This window comes from Aulostomus chinensis, chromosome 10, assembly GCF_037954235.1.
Source record: "Aulostomus chinensis isolate RoL2024-O1b breed Wild chromosome 10, RoL_Achi_v1.0, whole genome shotgun sequence".
Lineage (NCBI taxonomy): Eukaryota > Metazoa > Chordata > Actinopteri > Syngnathiformes > Aulostomidae > Aulostomus > Aulostomus chinensis.
This window is the reverse complement of record NC_141329.1, coordinates 2450885-2478882: the sequence shown is the minus strand read 5'-3', so window position 1 is coordinate 2478882 and position 27998 is coordinate 2450885. Positions and strand designations below refer to the sequence as shown.

The 27998-nt window shown below is 47.2% G+C and overlaps 3 protein-coding genes and 1 long non-coding RNA gene across 7 annotated transcripts in view; 2 read left to right on the top strand and 2 right to left on the bottom strand.

The window, feature by feature from the left end:
- The first annotated feature begins 6 nt into the window (after positions 1-6).
- On the top strand, positions 7-5457 carry LOC147254060 (transmembrane protease serine 2-like). Its single transcript, XM_086215604.1, has 13 exons — positions 7-21; positions 161-311; positions 841-933; positions 1049-1162; positions 1422-1551; positions 1623-1733; positions 1807-1850; positions 2258-2420; positions 2495-2667; positions 3133-3219; positions 3741-4180; positions 4747-4899; positions 5305-5457. The coding sequence occupies exons 1-13, from the start codon at positions 7-9 to the stop codon at positions 5323-5325; spliced, it is 1695 nt and encodes a 564-aa protein (XP_086071730.1). The 3' UTR covers positions 5326-5457.
- Positions 5458-5609: 152 nt separating this feature from the next.
- On the bottom strand, positions 5610-17926 carry bace2 (beta-secretase 2). Its single transcript, XM_086215536.1, has 9 exons — positions 17371-17926; positions 12125-12213; positions 11676-11892; positions 9544-9675; positions 8919-9053; positions 8615-8716; positions 8169-8318; positions 7916-8084; positions 5610-7235 (listed from the first exon to the last, which is right to left on the bottom strand). The coding sequence occupies exons 1-9, from the start codon at positions 17662-17664 to the stop codon at positions 6994-6996; spliced, it is 1530 nt and encodes a 509-aa protein (XP_086071662.1). The 5' UTR covers positions 17665-17926; the 3' UTR covers positions 5610-6993.
- A 335-nt stretch (positions 17927-18261) lies between these two features.
- Positions 18262-27998, top strand: part of dscamb (Down syndrome cell adhesion molecule b) — a 114380-nt gene continuing 104643 nt past the window's right edge. For all 4 annotated transcript variants that reach the window (XM_086215531.1, XM_086215532.1, XM_086215530.1 and 1 more), the window contains exons 1-2: positions 18262-18304; positions 18719-18879. In XM_086215531.1, coding sequence (XP_086071657.1) covers positions 18273-18304; positions 18719-18879 — 193 coding nt within the window. In that variant the 5' untranslated portion in view covers positions 18262-18272. The remainder of the gene's footprint in view (positions 18305-18718; positions 18880-27998) is intronic.
- Positions 20644-24743, bottom strand: LOC147254058 (uncharacterized). Its single transcript, XR_015118018.1, has 3 exons — positions 24393-24743; positions 23965-24098; positions 20644-20711 (listed from the first exon to the last, which is right to left on the bottom strand). It is a non-coding gene; the product is annotated as an uncharacterized LOC147254058 (long non-coding RNA).

Here is a 27998-nt window from a genome sequence, read left to right as displayed (position 1 = left end):
AGAGAAATGACCACCAATCCTGTAAGTTTTGATTTAAGAGCTTATTATATGAATGTGTATTATAATTAATAACAATCATATTAAATGCAGGTGATTTAAATGCGTATTCATTTCACAACTTCAGTTTATTACGTTTCTCATCTCATCACTTCATCAACAGCGTCTGGGCTCAGCGGCGTCTTTCAACGACCGGCGCCAGGACAGGAAACTTCCTCCACTCAGCCGGGCTGACATGAAGCCTCAGTATGTCCACCATCAGGCCCAGAGGCCCCCACCTGAGCTCACCTGCAGCCCTGCCCCCCATCACAAAGGTTCCGCCCACACATCACCTTTAGAATACAAAAGCAAAACACAAATAATCCAGGGAATATCAAGTATGGCTCTATATACACATATATATATATATGTGTGTGTGTGTGTGTGTGTGTATATATGTATGTACATGTATGTATATGTATATGTATATATGTATGTATATATATACACACATGTATGTACATATATGTATGTATATATACATATGTGTATATATGTGTGTGTATGTTTATATATCTGTATATATATGTATGTATGTATGTATGTATATATATATATACATACATACATACACAGCACAGAAAGGTTTACTGAGAAGAAACAAAACATAAAGAGAAACTCCCCATCGATAATTACATCCAATGGACCTGAGGCCACGCCCCCGAATAGAGAGTCATTGACGACAGGGTCGGTTAGTAGTGGTTAGGGTCAATCTCCAGGAAATTAATTCTTCAAAGGGACGTGTTTGTGTGTGTGTGTGTGTGTGTGTGTGTGTGTGTGTGTGTATGTGTGTGTGTGTGTCAGCATTCAAACAGAGGTGTGTTAAGTTGGCGGTAGCTGCATTGATCTCCCTGCTGCTCCTCCTGCTGGTGGCTGCAATCCTGCTGGCATATTACTGTGAGTGTCACATTTATCCAGTTGAAGACACTTAAATAATCCTGCAAAACACACACTCACACACACACACACACACACTCACACTCCCCTCCTCCTCCTTCTCTCTTCCTCCCAGTTTCCTCCACCTGTGTGCACGGGCTGCAGTGCGGGGACGGGGGCTGCGTGTGGGAGTCGCAGTGGTGTGACGGGGTGCAGGACTGTCCAGCAGGCCAGGACGAAGACCAGTGTGGTAAACCGCCTCATGCAGGCTACGAGCACAGCAGCAAATCCAGGAAAATCTCTCTTAATCTGCTACGTTTCATTGCTCCGGTGCGGTTTAGTGGAGCTCAGCTGAGTTGTTGAATCTTTAGGGCCAAAACAAACCCACGGTTGCTTCTTCCAACGGATGTTGTCAGAACGCATCCTGGCTTTAATCTCGTCATTTATGACTGAAAACCGAACTGAGATGACGACAGTGTGATTTGTGTATTTTGTAATTGTTGTGTCAGTGCGGCTGCAGGGTTCCAGCTTCCTACTCCAGGTCTACTGGTCTGGGACTAAAACCTGGAGGCGGGTTTGTTCTCAGGGCTGGACGGAGCAGCAGGCGTCAGCGAGCTGCAGCGCCGCCGGTTATAGCAGGTACCAGATGTTCCACGCGCTCACGCGGTTCCTGTCTGCGAGGAGTCAGTTTCCATCTCCTGGTTCTGCAGGAGCGAACACCTTGAATCAGGCCAACATGAGGCAGATGGTGATGATGAGTTCCTAATGGTGAAACCCGACGCCGACCCCAAGGCTCCCATCATGCAGCAGCTGGTTCTCAGGTTAGGAGCCAACAATGAGCCAGATGTTTGATTCCCGTGAACCTGTGGATTGACTTCTTCCTTCCTCGTGCAGCCACATTTGCCCCGCCAACTCTGTGGTGACGCTGCGCTGCACCGGTATGACATCACTCATCCAAGTCAAGTTTTTTTTTTTTTTTAATTCTTTTGTTTTCCTCGGTCAACCTAAACTGACTGTAAATGTTCGTCTCTGAGCAAACCACGCGTCTCTGGAGCAGACGAAGAGTTTGCTTCTGCTCAGTTTAACGTCGTTTAGAGGAAATCCGTCCTGCCGTTTGTGTGAACGACGACTTCACCGACATGACAAAACCAGATTAACACAAACCACAGAAGAAGAACATCCAAAGAGATGCGCCGCCTTTAGTTTGCCTAAAGAGTGTTTCTGCGTTAGAGTGTTTCTGCTGCATTCGTTAGCGAGGGATGGACTGATGCCGTTTCCTCAGAGCCGATACTGGTCGTTAGTATGTCAAGATGACGCCTCCTGCCGTGTCGATCCTCTCCAACAGACTGTGGAAGAGGACTGAACTCCAGCAGGGCCTCTGGGGGCCAGCTGGCGCCGCTGGGGGCGTGGCCATGGCAGGTCAGCCTGAGGGTTGCGGGCTCCCACCGTTGTGGTGGTGCCCTCATTTCCTCCCACTGGCTCCTCACTGCAGCTCACTGTGTGCTCAGGTGAGCCTTCTTCTTCTTCTCTGGCTGATATACTGGTAGCTGTGGTTTGATGGTGCTGGTTCTGTCCTCTGCAGGGCTCCCAGTCCTGGAGACTGGGCAGTGTATGCTGGGATTGTGGATCCATTAGGAACTCTGTTTAACCCTTCCCACTCCGTGAGCCACGTCATCGCTCACGAGGGCTATGACAGCCTGAGTGGCAGGAACGACATCGCTCTGATGAGGCTCAGCAGACCTCTGGACAGCACAGGTGCCCTTGGAAGAGCCCTCCTCCTCCTCCTCCTCCTCCTCCTCCTCCTCTTGCTGCCCCTCCTCCTGCTCCTCCTCCTCTTGCTGCTCCTCCTCCTGCTCCTCTTGCTGCTCCTCCTCCTCTTCCTCCTGCTCCTCCTCCTCCTCCTCTTCCTCCTCCTGCTCCTCCTCCTCTTGCTGCTGCCCCTCCTCCTGCTCCTCCTCCTCTTCCTCCTCCTGCTCCTCCTCCTCTTGCTGCTGCCCCTCCTCCTGCTCCTCCTGCTCCTCTTCCTCCTCCTCCCGCTCCTCCTCCTCCTCTTGCTGCTCCTCCTCCTCCTCTTGCTCCTCCTCCTCCTCCTCCTCTTGCTGCTCCTCCTCCTCTTGCTCCTCCTCCTCCTCCTCCTCCAGCCACTGATGGATTGTAACTCTTCTTCTTCATCGAAGAAGCTACTGAATACCTCGCGGTGCGTCTTCTGTTCTGTTGCAGTCTCCAGTCATACCGGGCCGGTGTGTCTCCCTAACGCGGGTCAGAATATCAGCCCTCCCCTGACCTGCTGGACGACAGGGTTTGGAGGTGAAAGAGTTCTGGTTCCGTGTGGCGTTAGCAGAACCCACAGGAAGTGATGTATTTAAGACATTTGGATCTGAACAAAGGACTGATTTGTTCTGTGGGACGTTCTTTAGTATTCAACAATACAAAGATATTGGATCTCGCAAAACTTTTGACAAATTAGGGAAATCTTATTAAAAGTTATTCAGATTGAGATTCAGAAAACTTTATTGATCCCCGTGGGGAGCAGAGAGCGCTACAGTTGGTTAGGCAACACCTTTATCAGACGCCCTCTCTATGTGTTTATTTACGCCGCATCTATGAGCATATCTTTCTCATGGGTCTGTAAATAATAACTCGACGTTTACAGCACTTCTCTTTGCAAAAATAAACCATCAAGAAACTGAACAAACCAACGAATGAACAGAAGCAGATCCTGGAGTGTAGCTTCTGAGTTGCAGCCATTTTCTTATCACACTAAATCTGGTGGTGGTGGTTGTTGTTATTTGTCATCTCACAGCAGAAAAACAGGAGTAACTGATCAGTGTTTTCATCCGCTACCACTGGAGGGCGCCACAGTCTCGATAACGCTGCCGCTGCCTCCTTCACGGCCTCAAGGAGGTCCAATGACGAGTTAGTGACGTATGCTGTGACGTTTCCGTCTGCAGATTCGGACTCGACCCACCTGACGGAGGCTCAGGTGTCTCTCATGGACGCGCGGCTCTGCAACAGCTCGCACGGCGGAGGGATATGGCCGGACATGGTCTGTGCTGGTCACGTGACGGAGGGCCCACACACGTGCCACGTCAGTTTGCTTTCAGTTTTTGTTCTCCACCTTTCTGACGAATTTAAGAGTAAAAATGATGTAGGATTTAAACACACACACACACACACACACACACACACACACACACACAGCAGCCGTCCACCTGACGACCACAGCAGGAACATGAACGAGTGCATCAGTAACCCAACCGTGCAGAGACAAAACATCAGAATTATTACATAGGGAATAAAATTAAGTGTTTATACATAAAAATATTTTCTGTAGGCAGATAAAAAAACAATGGCCTCAACAATCTGTTACTGCAGATCATTTACGTGCAATTTACGTTCAATTGGGAGCAACCTTGAGAGTTCTAAACTTACGTATTAAAACAAACAAAAGTATCAGTCTCAGCAGGTACGGTTGGTTTCAGTACCATTTTATTTATTTTTCATACTCTATTCTTCTAAAAAAAACCAAAACGAACTTGAACAAATTATCAGTTGTCTGCGCTTCTCCCTCCGTCCTCGGTCTTTACGTTACGAGACAAATCAAGACGTCCTCTGGTGAAATGTTCCTTCTGGCGAGGGGACTCAAAGAATGTGCAGCTGTCCCAGCTAACATGTTTTGCGGGCGCCGCTGTCATGGCAACGGCGTCAAAATAAGCAGTTTTATTTACTGACATAAAAAAGTTGGAGCAGCGAGGCTCTGAAAGCGCGCGCGTGTTTGTGTGCGTGTGTTTGTGTGCGTGTGTGTGTGTGTGTGCGCGCGCGATCACCCTGCAGACTGACAGTGGCGGTCCCCTGGTGACTCTGAGGGACGGACTATGGTGGCTGGTGGGGGACAATATTAGAGGAGAACGCTGCTCCGGCCAGATGAAACCAGGGGTTTACTGCAACGTCACGTATTTCCTGGGCTGGATTCACCGTCAGATGAAGGTAGCAACAGGATTTAAACCTTTACGAGAACAAAAAACAAAAAAAAAAAACACCCGCTGGCTTCGGCAGTTCTTAAGAATCTGATCGCAATTTAGGCTTTTCTGTAAAGTAAAAATAACTTAATTCTCCGTAATTAATTGAGTCCGCTCGGAGGGGCAGATGTAATAAAATGGTTCATCTGTCTGGTGCCGAGTGCTGACTCCGCCTGGCTGCTGGGAACTGCAGGAGGTTCTTTACATTCTTTATGAACCCTGAATTAAAGTCTTGACTGCATTGAGCTCTGATTTTATTATTAAAAATAACTTTTGTTTTTGTTCATGATGAGTCGTATTTCTCCAGCATGACAACATTTTAATTCTCATTAAATCCTAAAATTCACTGACAGAAATCCAACTTTCTTTGCAGAAACATCAAGATGACGGATGAGACCTGAGCTGCTGTTTTATACCAGTTTGTTGTGTACGTGACGTTTCTGAACTTGACTCCTTCGCGTTTTTCCTCATGTATCGTTGTATTTTTAGTTTATTGGTGACAGCGGATAAATTAGACTAACTAAAATTTTCAATGTACATTAAATCAATGTTCGAGTCATTAAATGGAGATATTAATTGATGCACACTCTCAAACCCTTGTGTGTGTGAGGGTGTGTGTGTGTGTGAGAGATGGAGTTATGATCATCACTGGCGTCCACGTTGGACCTTTGATTATTTCAGACGTTCTTTTTATTTACAGCACAAATACAATTTTGGTACAGAAAAAAATTACACTTTAAAAATAACTTGCAACGATTTAATGATTCAAGTGTACCTTCAATTTCACAAATTTACACGTGAAGTATCCAGTGTGTGAGATTTAGTCGGCGTGGACAGCAACATCGTTCAACCCGACGACTGCCGTAGTTTCCGCTACAGGCCCTGGAGAGCGAGACCAGGCGCTGCCATGTTGGCGTCACACGACACGTGAGGCTGACTCTCCCAACACACCTCAAAAGTCCTGTTTGATTTGTATAAAATTTGCTGTATAAATACGTGCCATATCTGCAACTTTAAAGCAAAGATTTGGAATAATAATAATAATAATACACTCACATTCAGAGATTTAAATATAAGACATAAACAGAATTAGTAAAATTACATTAATACAACATATTGACTAATTATATTTTACTTCCACAGATCAAGAATTATTACACTTTTGATTGGTGATTGAAACAAAGTGCAGTAAAGTAGAGTAAACCCACCCATCCCCCCCACCGCCTGCTGGGAATGAACATCCGAGCAGTGAGCGGAGACTTGATCACAAGCACTGTAAACATGTGATACCTCTAACATTCCTTATGAACGTTGAATGTTTCAGCAGCGTTTCACCTTCGGTTCAAACTAATTTCTCTGTGATTGCAGCTTCAAAGCACGAGAAGGCGCTGGACGCGTTCCTCCAGTCGGCCGGAGATCCTCAAAGATCAGCAGATTGTAACTGTAAAAGGCACTTGAAAAGTCGTGAGGCCTCAGAGGAGAATAATAAACTATTTGCCCGCAAATATCTGTTAGTTGCTCAAGAGCGCACTGATCGGCGCCGCAGTGCTGTGACTGTCAGGAAGGAACTCCACCCACCCTCATTCATGCACTGTCACACGCATCACTAGTTATCACATGTAGCATAGCTCGGCTCACCCTTTTAATGATGACCTACATTTCCTTGAATAGCTTTAAGCCAGAATGTGATTTTGTCTTGATCAGTGGGTGCAGGTGGACAGAACTAAACATAAGAGTCTTTCCAGTTGATGCGCGTTTTGTGGCACAGTGCACCCGCACCACCTGTCCTTCTTCTTGTAATGCGGACGTGTTTCTTTACGGGAGAAATGGAACCATAACAAGCTGAAATGCAGCCGTTTTAAACGGGTGTTGCCCGGGTGGATGTTCCCTTTAAGAGGCAGTCGGTGCGTCTGCCTCCACGGGCCAAGCTGATGACTGCAGTCTGGAGTCACTAAGTCAGACAGTTGAGAGTCCCTGGTCAGCCCACCTCCAGCGCTGTGGATGGGCTCTGCTCGCTGGTGCCCTGCCTGTCCAACCCGTTCGCCCGCCTGTCTCCTCTCAGTCACTTGATGCGGTGCCGGACCAGCGAGGACTCGTCCGTTATCTCCCCAGAGCGGTTTCTGCATCGGCAGGGTAAAACCAGCAGAAGCAAGAGTATGATGAGAACCACGGCGCAGACGGCCATCAGGGCGTAAGAGATCATCCAGAGAAGAGGCTCCTTCAACACCCCGCTGGAACAGTCCGTCGCCACGTCCGCCGCTGAAAACGGTCCGGCGATTTCCGACAGGGCCTCTCCGCCGCTGACTGCAGACAGATAGCAGACAGGTTCTAGTCCAGAAACATCCACAAACCTTAAAAATTTGAACATTTATTTAATGATGAAAACCAAGAAACGTGTCACAAAGATGCTTTTCTCAGATTAACGGGCTTGTACCAGAAAAAGAAGCTCATGAGCGTTCTGGAGGTCAGGCTGTAACCCCAAATTAACCAAAACTAGCCCAGCAAACCATCAGGTCAACCTCAGGGAGACCTGGGAGACCTGGGAGAATCCCCCCCCCCGTGAGTTTGTGATGAGGATGGAGTTTTAAGTAATGATGAGAATTCCTGAACCACACTGCGCCGGTCCAGTGTCAACGCTGGGCTGCGTCCCACGGAGCATCACAGAAGCGCCTGGAGATTATTTTCTTCACTCGAGAGGAACTCATCAATAGTTTAGTGTGTCCAGATTTTATCAGCCGGCTCCAGAATCAGAGCTGGAAACCCCGCTGTCACAAGCCTGCATCCTTAGGCTTCAGCCTCCATCTGTTGACTTTACCCAGGACAAAAGTGATCTTTGTCCTCCAGTATGAAAGAGTGGGAAGACTGGAGTTCATGCTTACACCCAAGTATCACTCTCAACATTTACCCGCTGCAGTATCGGTCAGGGTCAAAGGTCTTAGAAAAGGTTCAGGAACACAGCGGAATGCCCAGGTATGAGCCCTCACCTGCACAGCTGCTGAGAGCGAAGCCCAGCCTCCTCTGAGCCCGGTCGAACACCACGTAGAAACCCTCCATGACGGTGGCGCCGATCACCAGGCCGTTAGCAGACGAAGACACGCCGAAACGGAAGCAGTCCAGTGTGCCGTCCACATCGGTAATGGGCTGAATGTACAGCTGCAACACAAGAGATGGGTGATGAAGATGATGAAGATGAAGAGGTTCCGTCGTCTGTCCAGGGACCACCGAGTGTTCTGGTACCTGAGGCAGGATGGTGATGCGGAAGGACTGGCTGGTGTTTGTGGCTCTTAGATAGATGGACAGTTTGGGGAAAAACCTCCACGGGGTCTCTCCCTTCATCCAGCAGGCAAGCTTGGTACCGTCCCAGAACCCTGAGGAGAAGTCCTGGATCTGGACCAGAGACCAAGGACACAGGTGAGGAACCGAAACATTCCTCTTATTCCCGTTATTGAGATTAAAACCTGACTGTTTCATCATCAAGGATGTTGAGGTGAAAACACTGTTAACAGGTTCAAACTAAGCTTGACATCTGATATTGTTGCCAATGGTGAGGAAAGGACACACACACACGTGCGCGCGCACACACACATCTATGTCCTTGAGCAGCGAGTGTGTCCTATCCTCCCCTGCATCTCTTTACTCAGACAAACAACATGTTTCATCATGGTGGAGCAACAACAGCGTACCAGCGAGCTGCGTGTGATGGCGTCTACAACGGCATTGAAGACGTTGACAGGAAGTCGCAGCAGCGTCGTCCCACTGTCAACAATCGCTTTATCCATGTTGTACTGAAAGAGTTTGAAGAAGAGGGAAGTGCAGTCAGGGTTTTCCTCACTTCAACACACTCACTCGAACATCTGGTGCAAACTAAAGCATGCAGGAGGAGCAGACGGGACTGAACGTAGCAGCGGATCGTCCTGCTCTGTCTCATAACTTCCAAAGAGATTTTAGTGCCATTTCGCTACCATCTTGGTGCTCAGGTGTCTTTACCTCTCTGCAGTCCAGGTCCAGATTCTGGTCCCCAACTTCCAGCTTTAAAACCTCCACTTGGTAGTACCATTCCTCTATAATGGGGGTGTACCACATCACCCCCCGATAGAGAGTTGGTTCAGCCCCGCCCATGATCTAATGAAAACACATCGTACCATCAGCATGAGCACAACGACCAGACTGAGCTCAACATTTACCCTCCACACCCGCCACTCTGTCCATCTGTCTACATCAGAGGGTCACATGGTGGGTGAGCGGCGAGCGAGGAAGTTCATATCACAGCGACAGACCTGATCTCAGCGGGAAACTAGCTTAGCTTAATTAGCTCCATGCTAACTAGACTGGGCCTCCAGCAGGGAAAGCACCCGGACCAGGAGGAGAGCAGCTATTAGATCTTTAAAATGCACTCAGCTGCTCCGTCTGCTTCATACACACACATCAATCCTGTCCTCCTGAAGTACAAGTACACTCCTGCGAGCACAGACGAGATGGGGAGCTTATCACAAGTTCAGGAGGACTCTGTTTAAATCCTGACAGAACCGGACTGCTGCTGCTGCTTCAACTTTTTTCAGATACATTTATCATTATCAAACTCCTCCACGAGCAGCCCCTGCTGACTACTCACAAGACTGCCCCCCGCAGGGTCTGCTGTACTGCTGGCTGACAGCCCAGCGCCGCACATCTGGAGGGAAAAGATGTCAGGAATCCCCAGCTGTTTCACCACGGAGTTGAAGAAGGGCTCCACAGACGAGTCGGGCTGATTCACACACAGAAGACCGATAATCACTCATTTGTGTTAATCGATTTGAACAGTTACATTTTCCTGGTGAGAGTTTGGTTTCTCCGAATATCCAGGTGGACTTTCAGCTGCTTTATCTGACTGGAAATATTTTATATTTCGTCCCGCGAACAGACCAGAGGCACTGATCACATGACAACCACAGCAACAGGTTCAGGAAAACGCCACCTATTGAAGGGAGGATCTGAACTGATTAAATGAAGTGAAAAAACCCTGATGTAACAAAGTTTGTAACCATGGTTTATAAGATGGAGGACAGAGGAGCAGACTGGTTGACGGGCGAGGAACAGATTGTTAGTTTAGCAGGTAAACGTTGATTTAATCCTGTTTCAAACAGTTTTGTTCGTTTTCTTCGTATTTCGTCATCGTGTTTTAGTTTAGTCGAGTTTTAGTTGACCGCACAAAAGCCTGAGCACTTCAGTCTCTTCTTACCTCGAATCCTTGGTTTCGTTGCAGTTATTGAAACGTAACCCTCATTTCTCCCCGGAGAGCTTTAACGCGTCTCTTCAGGGTTGTTTTTTTTTCCCTTTTTTCGAAAAGCTGATTCTTGATTTACTTTTGAATCTGAGTCCAGTGACCAAAATGCAAGTTTTATTCTCATTTCAGTCATTTTAGTCACCAAACAAATTCTTAGAAAGGGTCACCGACCAACATTTTTGCTCTTCATTTCACTGACATGAACAGAAGAAGGATAAAATTACACTAAAAACGTGAGGTGTGATGGAACTCTTCCCAATACAAAAATTGCGATGGATCTACTTCAAAAACCTAAACACACAGTAAAAGTACCCTTAAGATCTGAGTATCAGGTACTCTCTGTGCTGGTCCTCAGATGTCAGGTTTTTCGGTGTCACGTGTAAGAAACGACCCTCCTGAGTACCCAGGAGACAGCGGCAGCACAAACGGGTGAGTGTGAGTCTATCTGCCTCTCAATCACTGGCATTTCATCATGGCTGCTGTAGTCAGCGCGCATGAAAGGAAGCGTTGTGCTGCTTCACGCTGACGTCACTCTCGTCCCATCAAATCACCACGTTAAAGAAGTCTGACACTGGGCGACTGTTGCACCTCGCACTCGCTGGAGCTCTAGGAGAACAGAACCCCATGGAACCAAAATGGACTGAAGAACCCGAACGAGTTCATCAGAACACGCTCACGTCAACACCATTTTGTTTCAGTCAATGCACTAAAAGACTCCAGCTCAACCTTCAGCTTGTCGAACGTCAAAAATGGAAATGAAATCATCATCATCACATCCTGCAGAGGCATCACTGTCCTGCCCGCTGAGGAGGAACAACACCAGTTTTCTGTCGTCAGGTGGGAGAACCCTGACCACACGGACACGCAGGAGGAAGCCAATCGACCTGATGAAACCAGATAATGTCAAGGGACTTCTCCTTCCTTCGTGCTCCTTCACTTCCTCCCCCGGTTCTACTACTTCAGCTCACTTATTCAGTTTCTTAGATCAAGATTAAAGTTAGAATCAATAAAAAACAAGTAGACTAATCCTTGTCCTGTGTGAAAATGTGATATTTCACATTGACTCACAAAGTTTGTTGTAGTATTTCAATAAGTTGAACAAGATTCACTGAGCATTTGCCTCTATTGATAGATTTAATCATAGAAATGATTCATTTTAAAGGAAACGCGACATCTCCCTCTTCAAATCGACCAGTAACAAGTTAATATTTACAGTAATCACATCTGAGCGCCGTCATCGACTGCACACGGGCCTGATTGACAGTTCCAGACAGATTTCGCCATTTCACCTCGACACCACTGATGATACGGGAATATTCCCTGGTGAAGGAAGATTTCTTGCTCTCATTTTTGAATGTTTCATTAGTTTTGAGAGTGGACCTTCTAGTAAACTCACTGAGACAGCAGTTTGTTGTTTTGGGTTTTTTTTTCTTTAAAGTGCAAGCAAGGAACGTAGAATGGAAGTTGTAGGGGTGCCTCACCCGGGCCAGCCTGGGATAGGCGAGTCCCAGAATGCCCTGCCAGTTGACCCCTGGAAGGAAGAAGCCGTCGGATGACAGGATAGCAGCTATGTTGATGGGGATGCTCCCATTAGGGCCCTTGGGGATGGAGACGAGGTCGATCCCCAGATCTCCTTCCCAGTTGCCCTGAGTGTACCTGACAGCCACGGTGCGGCCGGTGGAGACGTAGGTGCTGGAGCTACGCAGAGAGGAAGATGAGGATGAGCTGGGGGGCTGCATTACAACCACCATCAGGCAAACATGGATGGTTTTTAACTGTCAATCATGCAAAGAACTGGAAAGAAAAATAAAGAGCAGAGAAGAACCTTCATCTCTGAGAGGTTTCGTCAAGTTAGGATCTCATGTTAGAACAAATACAACTCACAGTGACATTTGCAAATGTCTGTTTGCCAGATTACACAACTACTCACAGTGCGGTGTTGAAGTAGTGAGTGATAAAAGGGTGTGGAGCCGCAGCCACGGCAAAGTTACTGCTTCCAGTATCCACCAGGATGTTCAGCTGAAAAACACAAACAACCGGTTAAGTAATTCCACGCTGCCGCGACGCACTGAGATGCGGGAACAAGCTGGAGAAGAAGAAGGAGACTGCAGCCCAGTACCGGTTGCACGAAGATTAACATGTAGAACATCAAGAAAAACTGATTTATTAGAAAAACAACAACAAACAAACAAACAGGAAAAGCTGAACTAACTCAATGTGGTTGTGTGCCTCCGTGCTCCTGTCACAGGGACACTGATCTGAAAATCTTTCTAGTTCATCCTCTAGTCTCAGGGGATGTTTGTCCTGGATTTGAAGACTTTTTCTCAAGACTTTGCAGTGATGTCACATTAATGGGATGAATGGAAAATGCTCGGTCGTAACACTTGGGCCCACGGCTATCACCATCGCCACTGAGGCAAAATAAAGACAGAAGTAAACTGGAAACTTAATGAACGGAACAAAAGAGGGTTCAGAAAACAAACAGAGAGAAACATTCAGGGACTTTCTGCAGATCCGGTTTGGGTGTGAACACAATCAACCGTCCTCCACTTGACACTTTGATATTTAAAAATCAGAAAATGAATCTTAGGTCACTGTTCTATTACATTACTCAGCTTTCACCTGTTGTAACCGAAACTAAGCTAAGCAACAGTCGCCGGAGTCAAAGTGTCTGAGACGACGGTCGGGTATAAAGGAGCATTCACCTCTCATCTAACGTGTCATTCATGAGTGGAACAAGATGGCCCCCGGCAACTGACCCCACCAGTTCTGCTGCGTGTCACGTCCACAGCGGGACGCCAGCAGTTGACTTAATGGTGTCTTGCAGGCATGGAGTCACCCAGCAGGAACTAATGAGCCAGCAGACTTCTGTCACCTCCACATTAACGCCCCCTCGCCACAGCGGGGTCACGACCCTGATACATCACAGTCACCTGATGCTGCACACAAGTCCAAAGAAAAGTCTTCCTTCAGTGCCACGAGCACCAACAGTGACTGGAACAATCAATCCGTCATGTGGCTGTCATTGTCTTAGACAGACCAGTCAGACAGGAAGTAGTTGATTACCACCGCCAAGGAGGAAAGGTTCCCTCCTCTGCCCAAGAAAATCAAAGTTTCACAGGTGCTTCCGTGAGCCCAAGAGCCCCGACCCACGACCAGACCCCACTGGCAGCCATGCTGAGGGAGGCACCGTCACACCAGCAGATACTGGCTGTTGTAGGAACGTGTGGTTATCAGTTCCACGTCTCCTCGCCGCTGCTCATCTAAAGATTTGGAAAAACTATTCTTGACATCCACAATGTTTACATGCGTGTTTCAGCAGGTGAGTGTCACATAAACATGCTTAAATACAGATTAGACTGACAAGTGTACCCAGAGACCACAGACCTCCACCTCGGGGTGTTTTTGTGTGTGTGTGTGTGTGTGTGTGTGAGAGAAAAAAATAATGCTGTTTTTACAGATCTTTCCACAGACATCAGGGGTTTTCCTGTTCCAGTCCTACACACCGTTACAGAGCAACAAACAGCTGACCTCCTCGCCCGTTGGAGGTAATTATCAACCCTGTGTCAGGGCCTGATAGAGGCCCAGGAAGCCCCTATTGGCCAATCCACGGGAGTCAGGCTTATCAGTTCCTCCTCATTGCGCTGGCCCAGGTCCCATCACTGTGACTGTGCCATCCAAAACCCCACCGAGGCCTTGCAGATGTCTACAGTCCACACACACATGGCCTGATCCGGCCAAACAGGCCACATTGGAGGGCATTTCCTCGTCCCCACGCTGCCAACCTTCTCTCCGAACACCAGCCTTCCTTCGCTCTGCTGCTGAGCCTCAGGCAAACTCCACCCCATCCCCCCGACCCCCACCCACCCCCACGCTGCTGAAGCAGCCTGAAGTCGCCTGCAGCTGAGCGTTCACTGTCTAATTGGCGGCAGCTCCGTGGTGACAATGTGCATCTGCTACCTGTTTGTACCAATTAGCAGACGTGAGTCTCTCCAGCAGACACCGCCGCCTGGCTGGGCCACATGCTAACAGATGCTGCAATTAGTGGCTCATTTGAATAGAGACTCATTTAACACCACGCCACTGGAATAATCTCGTCACTCTGTTCAAAAAACACAGAGAGCGACTCCACTGTGCTGCATTACAGCAACAATATGGCACAAAATAACCAATCTGAACCAAAGTGGACAGAGTAGCCCGTGCAGGGGAGGAGCTCTAGCTAGCGCTGTACTCATGCCAGCCGTGTCTGAGCCAGCACAGGTAGCACAGAGGTATAACCAGTAGCAGCCATTCGCGTGAGCTCAAGGTGAAGCTCAGAAAGATGCAATTACATTTCCTCTCTGTTAGAAAATGCAGCGTTGCAGCCTTACTCGTCAGTTAGTCATCTGGTTAAACCAGATGTTTCGGGTAGCTAATGTTGGCACACAGCTGTATAAGAGCTGATATCCTGTAACAGTCTGACTTGAATGTGAGCTGGTTCAGGGTTCTGGCTTAGTATCCATCGCAGGGCTGTCCAAAGTGGGGCCTGCAGGTCAAAACCGGCCCACCACAAGGTTTGATTTGGCCCACCATGTATGTTGAATTGCGAAAAATAACAGGCCTAATAATAAAAAGAACAGAAAACATTAAAATACATGACATTGCAAATACCTGTTTATCCTCTATTTCTTTTCTGAGAGGTAAAAATGTTCTCTTTAGGATCCCTGATAAGAATTTATTCATAACTCGACGACAGTCAGCACAAAGTGTCACTGAGCCGTCTGATTGGTCTGATTCTGTTCTAGAAACAAACAAAACTGCAGCGACAAACCCAACAGTACAAGAAGCATGAATATCCCAGCAGCTGCTGACACACTGCTTAGATCGAACCTCCACATCAAAACCAGCTCAATTATTTTGCAGGAACACGAACAAGAAAATATGAAATGTTGTGTTGCTCTTTAGGAAATTGAGTGAAATCAGTAAAAACCTCAATTCACACGAAGAAATGAAATCACAAATTGCCTCAACGGTGAACATGGAAGTCCTGCAGGTAGAACTTTCTGTGCTGAAGATGAAGCCTAAAACGATCGAGCCGCAGGTGAAGAGGACGTGATGACGAAGACGCGACACCTGTCTGCTGGGCAGTGGAGTCTCAAGCAATCTTTGCAGCTTGCAGAGGAATGAAACGTTGCTGCATTAACGATCTGGCACATTTGGGAATCCCCCATCACTGGAACATGTCATGTGTGCGGCGCGTCTTCCCTCAGAAGAACTTTGTTCTGCTTGTAAACTTGTGTGGGAACTTCAGCGTTGCTGCGTTACCGCCTGAGCAGTGCCAAACCCTGATCTCCAGAACTGGAGGCGCCAGGTCACGTTACTAATGAGATTATTCACCTTTGGTTGAAGCACCGTTCCACACACAATCACCACAACACGCTGCCGCATCTCAGTATTAAACCTACAACACCCTCAAGCATCATGTATATTTAATAGTGACGGAGGAAATCCCTACTCCAATCCTGCCGGGACCATTTAGTCCTCCTTAAACATTAATATCATCTTGTTAGGCACTTTACATAACAAGCGGTATAAAATGATAACAATGAATTACACAGGCATATTCCCGTGCAACCCAAAGAAAACGAGCAGGCGAGAAGCCTGAACAAGAGCGAGTGGCTGCTGTGCAACTGCGGGGCAGCTCCCTGCTCCTCCGGAGCCTCATAATCCCTGTCAGCTGCCTGGTAAGAAACAGTGGTCCTCACAGGCGGCATCATGTGAGTGCATGTGAGCGGGGGTTTAGTCTACCTACGGACCCCAAGGCTGCCGAGTCTTGAGCCAACCACTGGCTGAGCCCGGCGGCCATGATGCTATCCTGCCACCATGATGCGAGGCGGACTCAGGACTCAACAGCTGATTTCAGCTCTTAGACAGTTTTATAACAGGCTGCTGGGGTCCCATCAAAGAGTCACATATATCTACGTATCAGATAGACGTGTCAGCCAACCCCTGGGGGGAGCGACAACACACCCATCCACCTTCAGTGGATCACATGGTGGACAAACTGGTGTCTGCTGGGTTCTTCCTGCCTGCTGCTGAGAAATGCCTTCACCCTGAGGGGTGCACAGCTAAATGGAACTCTGCCCGCCACTGCAGAGATTTAAGGCAGGGCGCCGCTGAAAAAAATCCTGTTTGTCAGTTTTATCACTGGAGAGAAACGATCTCAAGTCTAGATTTAGGGTCATCTGTGTTGTACAACGCATTTCCTTAATACTGCCACTCAGGAATGATTAATCTCTCCATCTCTCTCCGTCACAGGACCTGCTTTATTAGAGACATGAGGGTTTTAAATGTGAAAAAATGGACACAGGGTGTCAAATCCACTCCGTCAAAGCTGATTAAATAAAGAATGTCCTGATAAAAACAGCTTCACTCCGATCAAACGTTCGATTGTAATGTCATTACTCGGTGTTATGGGATGTTTGCATTATTAATGGTGCGCATAATTCACACAGTGGAGCCAGAGATGAACTTTGAACTTGAGCCGGTGAAGGGTTTGATTCATACACTTCCAGAGGTGCGTGCAGCCGGAGTGGATACAGCGTTGTGAGCACTGCTGCTTCCTCCGAGCAGGTGACCTGGCAGGAGAGCTGGACGCAGCTTCAGGGTTTACGCCTTCGACTCATCAGCCCTGAAGAATGACTTCTGCCAGCGGGACTGAAGCTCAAAACACTCTGAGACCACATTTGAACTTATTCTCTCTCGTTTTCTAGATTTATCCGGCAGTGTTTCTGATTTTTTTTTCTTTTTCTTTTTAGTTATTTGCTTGTTGATTTCATGAATCTATTTCTTGTCGTCGGTTCTAAGTCGTTCGTTGTATTTATGTGAAACTTTTTTCTGCTGCTGCACCACATTACTGGCAAAATAAACTTTAAACTGAAAACGAGAAAGCTCTGGTTCCATTTACAGTTGGAGAGACTGTTGAGATTTTATCCTTTATTTTGTTTATGACGATTGATAATCCGGTTTTAACCAGTACTTTGCCTCTATGACCCGTTTGGGGTCCATGATGGCAGCAGAACTCTGCCAAACACCTGGGACAACATCGAGGACTGAACGTCAAGAGAGAAAGAAAGTAAAAGAAAGAAGCAAACACGTAACCGCGTCCTGCTCCGAGTGCCACTGGAGACAAAGTACCTTCTGACCAGGAGTGCCAATGGACATCTCGATGTAGTAGCCTCGTCCCGAGTCCCCCAGCAGGTTATTCACCAGGTCCAGAAAGTTGACAGTCCCGGTGGGGTCGGAGGCCAGAGAGAGACCGTTCCCGTCAGACGTTAACGCCACCAGGCGAAGAGGAGTCACCTCCGCGCCCGAGGAGACGTTGTACTTCCCCGTGTAGATCTTCAGAGGTAAGGACAGATAACACCTGGTCACCCCCAAGCACAAACTGAAGGCAAATGCCCACACGGAGACGGAAGGACTGGGTGCCATGGTGCTGCTGCTGGAGGAGAGAGGACGGTCTGGGAAACGACTCCTGGTTCACGCTTCGACTCTCAAGTTTTCACTTTAGCCATCGTGGAGACGCCCGTGACGCCCTAGCCGCCGTCGTCCGAACTCCGCCGTCAAAAAGAAACTGAACATAGTTTCATTGTCTCTCGGTGACCTGACCTTAAAAATGTAAACGCCAACTAGTTTGTCTGCTGTTAAGACTTTCAAGATTCTTCGCTACTTTTGGCTGCATCAACAAAGTCTGGAAACAAACCTGGTTCCGGTGTAGACTTTCAAATTAAAGAAAATTGTTCATTTTTATCGCCCAACGGTGTTATTTTACTTTGGTTACGAGGCATTGGGATACATTCAAGGTACAGTGGTGATGTAAAACATGCCAGTTAAAGACAAAATCCTCAAATTTCTAAGTGAAATCCATTTTGGCGTCTTTTATTTTGAAGGGAAAGTCACCGGAAGCTTGAGCTTATTATCTCACACTGGACTCTGCTGACATCCGCTACTTCCTTGAATGCCTGGAGTAAGATTCGTTTACAGCCGAGGACATGATGCCCCCCCCCCCCCCCCCCCTCCAAACATGGACCGACGTGAACATGCCTGGCAGACAGCATCGACAGCGCTCATTGTTCGAAGGAACACATTCCACATTGTCACAGTTTTTTGCCCTGCTTCATTTGTCCGCGTTATCGGCGGGAAGCCGCTCCTGCCCCTCCGCGGCCCGGGTCCATGTCCTGTTCTGCTAGTCGAGTGTTTAAAATGTGTTCGGTCACAGTGAAAAATCTCCTCGTGCTCGATGTTACAATGCGCTAAAGTTAGAAACATCTCTAATTTAAAAAAGTTAGAGGGGGGGGGTTATTACATAATGCATATTTGAAAAGCATTGTCATGTCTCATTGAGAAGAGTTTTATTGAAAATATTTAAAGTTTCCGTGTACCCTCAGTTGTCTCTCCTCACAAACATTCGCTGTCACATTTGTCATCTTTATTCGTCTAATTTGGTCCCCTGCACATTCATCCATTTTCTCTTGTGCTTCTCCAGGCACCACAACTGCTGCGGCTTCCTGAGGATCAGTCAATCACCTTCCTCGCCCTCCTCCATCTTTCCATCAAGTCCTGGTCACATGACTGCAGCAGGCATCCGTCCAAGCATGAAGCGATGTCACCGTCATACGGAAGCACTTCTGTCGGGTATACGTGCAGGTCAGTGTACGGCCGTGGCGTCACGCATTGAGCCCGAGCTTCACAAATACTACTACTTAAAGTAGTAGTGCCACTTCAAGTGTGTGTGGCACGCAGTTCCTTCACTTAAGCAAAAGTTGAATACCCAGATATGTAAAATATTTTTCTTTAAAGTAACGACTAACTGATGGGATGCACTTGATGCTATCATCATACAATATTTACTTTAAAATGTAGTGAGGTCATAGTCAGGTAAAATTCAGGTTCCCCAACATTGTACCATTTTATTTTCAGTAAAAATACTCAGCTGCTGTCCACCCCAGCGTGGAGGCGACAGGTGGATGTGGCCTGTTCGCTATGCTCCAGTATCGATGGCGTCACGCTTGTACGAGGATGCTTTCACGCCACAGGCGCTGCTCCAAAAATGCCAGTTCTCTTGGTCATATGAATGCAGAATGCCGCCTCGGGGAGGAAGGCACCAGTTCGACCGGTGTCAAACCTGATTTAAAGCTGTGGCGGCGGTGACCAGTCACAGAGGTAAGACCAGAAGGAAGGGGTACCTTGATATTAGGAGTTTACCATGTAGCATCGTAGCCTGCTGCTGCTTCCTGAGCAACAGAACCCGCAGGAGGGACAGATTCCTGCTGTCATGCACAAAATTCAAATCTGAAATCTGTAAAATGTTGCTTGGCGAACTGCTTGATGGGTGCGCGTGTCGCCAGCCGCTGAACTGATGGATCATAGTTCATCACGCGTTCATCACACAAGCTGGCCAGGTAACCACACGCGGCTGCACATCACCTCGCAAAGCTCATCGGCGGTGCCCATCAGTACGTCTGCCTAGGATCTTCATCAATACATCTGGGCCACATCGAAGCAGTAAAAGTACTCGTTACACATGTTAAAGTTTCCCCAGTCACTCCCATTACATCTCCAACTCCATCAAGGGTCTGAAATGTCATCCAAAAACCACCAGTGTGTCTTTTCTACCGTCTTCTAGTCGGTTTCTAATTTTCCCGGGGTGTAGAAATCTTTCAGTGTGGAGTTGTTGTTTTTTTTGTTCTGTAAATATGTCAGTCATTAAAGTTTTATTTGCTGCATTGCTAAGGAGCAGGAAGAGGGCCTCAGTGGTGAGGCAAGATCAATGTCACAGGCCTTCTCCATGCTGCCTGCTCCACACAGAGACAACCACTGTCTGCCCCTGAATTCCTCATGAGTCCACAGTTACACTGTCACATGTTCCCCCCGCTCGGTTCGCTCAGTCTCTCTCGCTGAACTTCATCACAGTTGCAATAACATGAATAATGTGGGGAATAATGCGTGTGGCTTGTCATGCAGCTGGTCTTGTGAATGACCGATTTCAGCATAGTTCCTGCCGCTGCTTTTTTTCTTTGATACTTCCTTGGCCTGAGAGTATAACAACTAGGGGAAGCTGGAATGCTTGTCTGTTATTGCCCATGAAACCCTGGGAATCCAGTGGTTGATCATGGGTGTTGTACGTCTATGGGTTAAAGGGTTTCTCTCCTCCCTTTTCTGGCTCATGACCTAATTTTTATGTGCCAGTAAAATTGTGAAACATTAAAAGTCTAGAGGTTTGTTTACTTTTTAGAGTTTTAGATTGTTTTATGGATGGCTAATTTATGATCTCAGAGTTTCATTGTGAGAAAGATGGAACGCTGCAGCTGCTCTGCTAGAAATTTAGAATGTGTGATTTTCACTTGATGGTGTTGTATCCTTTGACTCAGTGCGCCAGGGTCGTGGAGCTTCCTCCTGCAGTTCACACGCTGGCCACAACAAGGCGCTCTCCACCATTGCTGTGCCTCAAACCCAGTCTGAAGCCTCTGTAGCATCTCCTGTGGATGAGCAAATTAGGCAGATTAGGAGAGCCAGTGGTCCTACATTTGGCAGCGCAAAGCTCCTTTACTGGGACATTGGTACTTAATCCTCATAGCTCTGATCATTACAGCTGATGACAGAGGAGGTTGAGCGCTCTACATGAGCTCCTGCTCTCCTCCTTCAGCAAAACAACACACCCAGACCGCCAGCGTGTCACAGATGTGGGCAGGTTTTAGGATGTTGGACTTTGTGGTCCGTCATTATTGCAGTCGACACAATGCAGAAGTGGCAACATGGGCTGGTGCTGAAGCTGAACGTGAGCCATCGTGTCATACGTGCTTCTGTTTTAACACATAAAAGAGCGCAGGTTCGTCTTCATGCCAGGGTAAATGAAAATAAAATTTAAAAAAATATATATATTCACAATTCACTAAGACTAACTGTGCTGCCTCAGCGTGCACAGTCATTTTCACGGTCAGTTGTTTTTTTATTAAATGGTGAGGGTTTTCTTTAAAAAAAAAACCAAAACTTTTGCATTTTTATATGAAATGGTACAAATTTAGATACAAAACCTCCCAAGGTAATACCTTTTAAATTGTTTATCATTATATTATTAAAAAAAAAAGCAAATCTCACATTTGAGTAGCTGTGAATTGTAAATGACAGAAATAATTAAAATTAATTTTACTATTAAAGTATTAAAAATAATTCATAAATAAAATTAAAATTAATTAATTTTCCTGCTGAGTGTTGGTTTAAAGGTCCAGTGTGTAGAATTTAATGGGACTAATTGCTAAAAATTGAGATATTCTAGTTGTTCTTTTGTTTTAGTGTCTAGTCTCCTCTCAGCGTGTTTGTTTATATTAGCTTGTCTTTCCACGGGGATCCATGTGTCACATCTGCAGGAGCATAGAACAGACAAGTTAGTGTTTTTTAGTTTGTTTGTTTTGTGTCATTCTTTCTCTTCTTTTCTACAGACAACACAACATTAATTCATTCATTTAGCTTCATATGCTGCCAAAGTACCCCAGCAACCGCAAGGTGGTAAGGATTACAGCAGAGATCGGGGCTAATCATTGGGACCACAACAGCATTCTGCAACTTCACCACTAGATGTCACTAGATTGGACACCCTGGTCTCACAGCTGCAGCTCCAGTGAGTGGAGCAGCCAGTTGTCTTCTTTCAAAGCAGATCTTCCTCCCAACAGCAGGAAAACAACTACAGCCGTAGCGTCGCAACACAAATCAACATTCAGCAGATGCTAGCGGACGTAGGGGTTATGCTCGTAGCAAAGGAGGAAATCGACTAACGTACAACAAAACACAGAGTTTCTGACGGGCGATCGCTGGGAAGGATTGCGGTCAAATTTCCCTGTCAAGATTGTTTTTGTTTTTTGTTTTTGTTTTTAAGATCACGACGTGACTTTAACGTCCCGTATCCTTAAAGCTTTAAACCTCGACACACGTTCGTTCCCAGCTGTGACCCTTGTCATGCGTTTGGAATCCTCTGATAATTTATTCTTCTACTGTTTGCTGCCATCAGGTGAACATTGGTGCTTGTAAAATTATATTTAAAAAAAAACTATGAAAATGAGTCACAAAAACAACCAAATAAATATAATAATCATTAAAGGTCACTTAAATACTGCTGAACACTGTCGACCATCTGCTGAACCAACAAATAGGCCATCCCTGCCCATTAACACAACCGGTAGCTGGTTAGCATATGGACCACCATTAGCACCCTGAAAGCTAAGCTAACATGGTATAATTGTTGTTTAGCATATAAGCCTGCAGTAAAAATGACAAGTTTGTGGCATCTTGCTTTCAGACAGAGACTTGCTTCTGGTATTAATGCTAAGCTAAGCTAAGCGGTTGCCGGTAGCCACCGTCTAGCGCCTGCTTGTTGTGTTTTTAGAGCAGCAGCTTCAATAGCAAACTCGGTTCTACCCGTTAACGTCACGCTGCAGCTCAGCCGTTGTTGTTTTGATTCTCTCGCCCAGAGTTAACCTCCTCGTTGCATTCAAAAATGCTGATTGGCCTGAGCTCCAACCGGGGCAGATGCTTAATCCTTAAACGGGTTTTCAAAGTTTTCAGGGGGCGGAGCCAGGCTACACCATCACTGAGTCTGCAAGCAAGCGAACTGGCGTGTTTCCCAAAGTGTCAAACTTTTCTGTTAAAGTACAGAACAAACAAGTCAACGCATCATTTCAACTCCCGTGGCAGCTCCATGTAGTTAGAGCCCTCGGCTAGTTTTACCATACAAACCGGCTCTATCACCTGGTTAGTGACCTCAGCCTTCTGCCTTTTATGGCCTCATCGGCTGCCACATGCAAAACCCTATCACTGTAAGTCGATAACGCTTATCTGAGATTTGCTGAATTGGTTAGTATTTCCCTGTGATACTGGACGCTGTGTAATTACAGTGCAGGATGAGCAGCGAATGAGGATTTACAGGTCGTAATGATCCGTGTGCCACATGCTACACAGCTAAATCTCATTTTCATATCTGGTCGGGGGGGGGGGGATTAGCTTTAAGTTCGCTACATCCATACATTCAAAAAAACTCTTAAAGATAAGTGAGTTATGAAGATGTTTTGACAACTGCGTGTTCATTCTTTGAGTTTCTTCTCTCCGTGCATGGCGGCGACTGACACATATCTCGCCCGTTTCCTATAACAAGCGACTCTGCCTCTGCCAGAGCCGCCAGCCCTCTAACAAGGTGTACATATTCACAGCAGCTGCAGGAGAACAGGCCAAATGAGGAGAACCTGGAAGAGATGAGAGGGATGAGCCAGACAACATGTGCATGGGTACATGACTGCTCATTCGCCGCTACCACACTGTATGTTTCTTGCTATATAAAAGACAGCTGGTTTTGATTTATTGTGGGCTTTTTTTTTTCTTTCTTTTTTAGTTCAATTATTTGGAGCTGCATGGCAACTCTCTGTGCTCAGACAGGCGAGAGTATGACTAAGGATGGCTCATGCTTGTCTTGCAGGCTATTCACACTTCCCGCGGTGGAAGCGTTGCCTTTCTGCAGTGTATCTGTATCTGTTTGTTCATTCACAGGGAAAAGATTAGTGACACGTAGATGAGTCACAGAGGCTAGCATCTAAACAGGCCGCCATGGGAGTCAGGATCGCTGCCACCCTTCTGCTCTTCGCCTCAAGGCACTACTCATACCCTCACCAGCCACCCTTGTTACTCTACGCTGACACACACACACACACACACACATATGCCATCTGTGTTTGTTCAGTTACCCACCTGATGCGTTGGGTGCCTCGGAGCAGATGTTGCTGGAGTGGGCAGAGGAGATGAGTTGTTTAATGCTGTGATTGTTGCAGTTATTCAATCCAAGGACCGAATGGACGAAGTTGAAATCCCTCCTGCAGCTCTTACTGAGGGAAGAATTATCACAAGGGTTCATTTGGGTACTAAAGTGGGGTTCAGATTTTGCTGATCCATATAAAATGGGCAAAAATGGCTATTTATTGTTTGGCATCTAAATATTATTTGATTCTAGTTCTGGATTTCCGGTCATTTCTGCAACTTAAGTTAACACATTAAAACCCTCCGCTGAGCTCTGTATTTTCGCCTTTTATCCCCCATTTTAGACTGTGCAGCCAGTAGAGCTGGGGATGATGGAGGAGGTGTATCTGAGTGACAATGTGGTGTCGACTGTTTTTGCCTACCAACTCGGCGGGCCACCGCTTCAGTTCCCTTCGTGGGCTCGGCCTCTGGTTTAGCGTCTGTACTGACATGTGCATGTGGGCTGGGTGTTGGGTGAGGGTGTGTCCTGGTGGCACCAGCGCCTCCTCTGGTTGGTCAGGGCGTCTGTTCAGGTGGGAAGCATCTAGTCACCAGGTATCCTCGGCGTGAAGCTGATGTCCATGATTTACAAAATGCTCCGTCCTGCATTGAAGAGCTGTGACGGAGACCTGAGTTTCATGAGGAAAATGTTCACCAAGGAATGAAATCAAGAGGGAGGAATCATTTTCCTGCACACTTCCATGCTGTCAATTCTTTTTGCAACTCCAGACGTCGCCTCCTGCTGGCCATTAGAAGAATGCAGGCTTAAAGGACTTCCACTGTGGCTTCACTTGTCAGACCTAAAAGGGACATGAGGAGCCACCAATAATCAACTGCTGATAGTGGAGGCCCCTTAACTGCAGCATTTTCAGGAAATATGTTGTGTTGTTTGACTTTTCTGATTGAAGCAGATTTGAACAGGTTTCCAATTTGGATCTATTTGCATGTGTTTTCTTAAGTTGCAGCCTGCTGAGCTCCCTGGACCGTTGTAAGTCTTTGCTGTGACAATCCTGGCGTACTGTGGCCTGCTGCTGTTAATTGTAGAGCAAACAGACAGAACAGGTGTGTGTCACCTTGACTCTGCAACTCCCCGAGGTTAGATCAGGTGCAACACCTGGATCAAGTGTCCTCATTAGGATGGGCGTCTCCAAGGCAGTGGCCAATTAGGAAAGCTGAACATGGCTCTCAGGACTCGTGAGTGGTTGGAGATCAGATCCCTCTCATCTTTCACCAGCCTAGTACTTGAAAAACAGCGTACTGGTGAAGCTCGGTGCAAAGCGAAGCCTTCGATTTTCACAAACAAGCACACTGTCTCCTTCTTTTCTCACTCAGCCATGTTTGCCCCCCCAGCAGCAGAAATACCACTGAAGTAACATTCTCGTGAAGGCTGGTTCACCGCCTCACCTTGCAGTGTGGCGCTACGTCCCTCTGTTCTTACAGCTATCTATCAGTTTCATAGCAAGCAATCTGCATCCTTCCTGCCTCCCACCACCCGCCCACCGGAGCTGTGCCTGTTGTCTTCTGCTTGTGTGCACGTACAGGCGCACGGTGTTGTTGCAAAACGCTCAAGTGTGTTGTGTTGCGCACCCCCCCCCCCCCCCCCCCCTTATAACAGAGGGAAGCTCCTGGGCTGATAACGCCCACTGCAGAGCTGCCCTGGCAGGGGTAGGAGAGTGTGGAGGGTGCTTGCCCCCTGGCTAGATGCTACACAGGGAGGGGGAGATAAGGGCTGTGAGGGTGGTGGTGAGGTTGTGGGAAGGGCTGAACAGAGGCAGGCAGGGAGGAGGTTGGAAGGCAAGATGGAGGGGGGGGGGGGCTTCTTCATACATTTTTATGACCACATAGATAAGGTCAGTAGTGTGCCATCGTTACTAGGCAACACTGCGACCCTGAGTTGGATTGAGTTGTGAAGCTGAGAAGTCAGATATTCTTATTACGACAGCCCTGCTTCGGTTCTTCTGTGTGCATTTGTTAACAAGCAGCCTGCCTGCTGGAGCCCAGGCTGCCTCAACTGGACGATTAACTGAGCCACTGAAATAATTAGAAGGCCATTGATTGGGTTAGTGCATCGTCACAGCCATGTTGCTCATATACAAATATCTGGTCCTGCTCAGAAATGTGATGATGATGGTAATAGTGATGAAAAATGATGGTGGGGTGTTTGATTATATATTTTTAATGATCCAGTTCATGCGGGGATACACTAGACTGTGGGTGTATTGATTTTTCCAGTTTTCAAGCAGAGAATGGAGGAGATGGAGACCAGGCGCATATGCAGCCGGAGTACAAATCACCAAAACGCACCCTCCTATTCTCTCCCTCCCTTTACGTACTCTCTCCACCTTCAGTCCCTTCCCTCTCCCCTCTTTTCCATCAGCTCTCCATCCTCACTTCTTATTGCCACCACTCCTCCTGCAGCCTTTCATTATGTTTTTCTCTCTCTCTCTCTTTCTCTCTCTCTCTCCCTCCTTTCGCTCCCGGCTCTCCCCCTTATTTCTGTCCCCTTCAGCGTCCTAGTTTAGCACGTCAAGGTTGGCTACAGATATGCTCCTCTGTGCTTTGGGGCGAACCAATGGGAATCCAGCTGCTGTTGCAGGCTGGGTGTCAGTATTGCGAATCGAGAAGGAGGTGGGAAAAGGTGACTGCGGTGCGGAGGAGAAGTCCTGCAGGTTCAAGAAGGAAGGGAAACATTTGATATCCTGTCATATCAGCGGAGGAGAACTGAGGAGTTCGAGTAATTATTTTAGAAATGAACGAGGGCGGCTTGCTTGTCTGACTTTTGGCTACTTTTATTGGTTCATTTTTGCAACTTCATCGGTATCAAATACAAACCACCTGCCAGGCTGCAGACGCACAGACATGATCGAAATGAACCCGACATTTTCATAGCCTCAAAAAATCTTAACGATCCAGGATCTACAATTTGATCCAGATCGTCTCTAATTAAGTTGATCTGCCTTTCCTGGTCATTTAACTTTCCACCAAAATGAGTCCGTTAGTTGAAAAATCCTGCTTGCAGGCGCACGGATGTGGTGGGACGAACATCAGTTAAAAAGACAAGAATACATCGGTGCTGTTTTAGCAGTTTAGAGGTCGAAAGTGTGAGAAAAGTGAAATAAAGTTAGATTGTGAAAGAAATCTGAAATTTGCTTTCATCCAACCGGTTTTATTGGCAGACGAAGATGTGACTCGTAACTCCCAGGAAACCTGTGGAGTCTTTTATCACTCTGATATACGAGCATCTTAAACTTGATGTTTGGGTCACAGTTGGCACAGTCCCAGGCCAGCCCTCATCTGATTTAAAGAGCACGCATGTGCCTTGATGCTGATTGAGCTGCAGGTGTCCTGTTCCGCCTGTGGGACCAGTGGAGGGTAAAAGTGCACCGTCCTGAACTCTGTTTCAGAGGCGCATCGCTCCTGCTCAGGCGTCATGTAACCTTATACACACTTCTATCAGAAGCCACAAGCGCGGCTCGTCTCTTATCAATGTCATTGTCTTAGCAAACAAAGGGTATCATTACACCGGTGCTGAGAATGTTTCTATTCTGAGTTAATGGGTCGCAAAGTGTAAAGGCAACCTGATCCTCCTGCGAGTGATGAAGGAGTGAGCCGAGGCCTGACATTTTGCTGATGATAGGCCAGTCTGTGTTTTGTTGTAAGAGACACTGGGCTTCGCAGGAGTTGTCAAAACAAGAGGCCCCATCCTGAGGGATTAGCCAGCCTGCATGCACGCACGCCAGGGACAGGGTCGGCCAGAGGGACGGCGGCGAGGTGTGTGTGTGTGTGTGTGTGTGTGTGTGTGTGTGTGTGTGTGTGTAAGAGGAGACGACGCTGAAGGAAAATGCCGCTCTATCTTTCTTCTGATTGTTAACATTTTGCGACGACGCTGGTTACTAATGGGATTACATGCAGAGTTGACCACAGTAGTACTGGAATATGTTTGACTAAATGGCAAAGCAGCACTTGATTTGATTCAGCTTATGATGGAA

Bases quoted from the DNA above. Each gene is read 5' to 3' on its own strand.
- LOC147254060 (XM_086215604.1), top strand. The intron at 1,851-2,257 runs GTATGACATCAC...CCTCTCCAACAG, and splicing joins GGTGACGCTGCGCTGCACCG to ACTGTGGAAGAGGACTGAAC. The intron at 4,181-4,746 runs CAAAACATCAGA...ATCACCCTGCAG, and splicing joins GTAACCCAACCGTGCAGAGA to ACTGACAGTGGCGGTCCCCT.
- bace2 (XM_086215536.1), bottom strand. From the start codon at position 17,664: ATGGCACCCAGTCCTTCCGTCTCCGTGTGGGCATTTGCCTTCAGTTTG. The intron at 9,676-11,675 runs GTGAGGCACCCC...TGTGTGAATCAG, and splicing joins CCTATCCCAGGCTGGCCCGG to CCCGACTCGTCTGTGGAGCC. The intron at 8,085-8,168 runs GTACCAGAACAC...CTTGTGTTGCAG, and splicing joins GCATCACCATCCTGCCTCAG to CTGTACATTCAGCCCATTAC.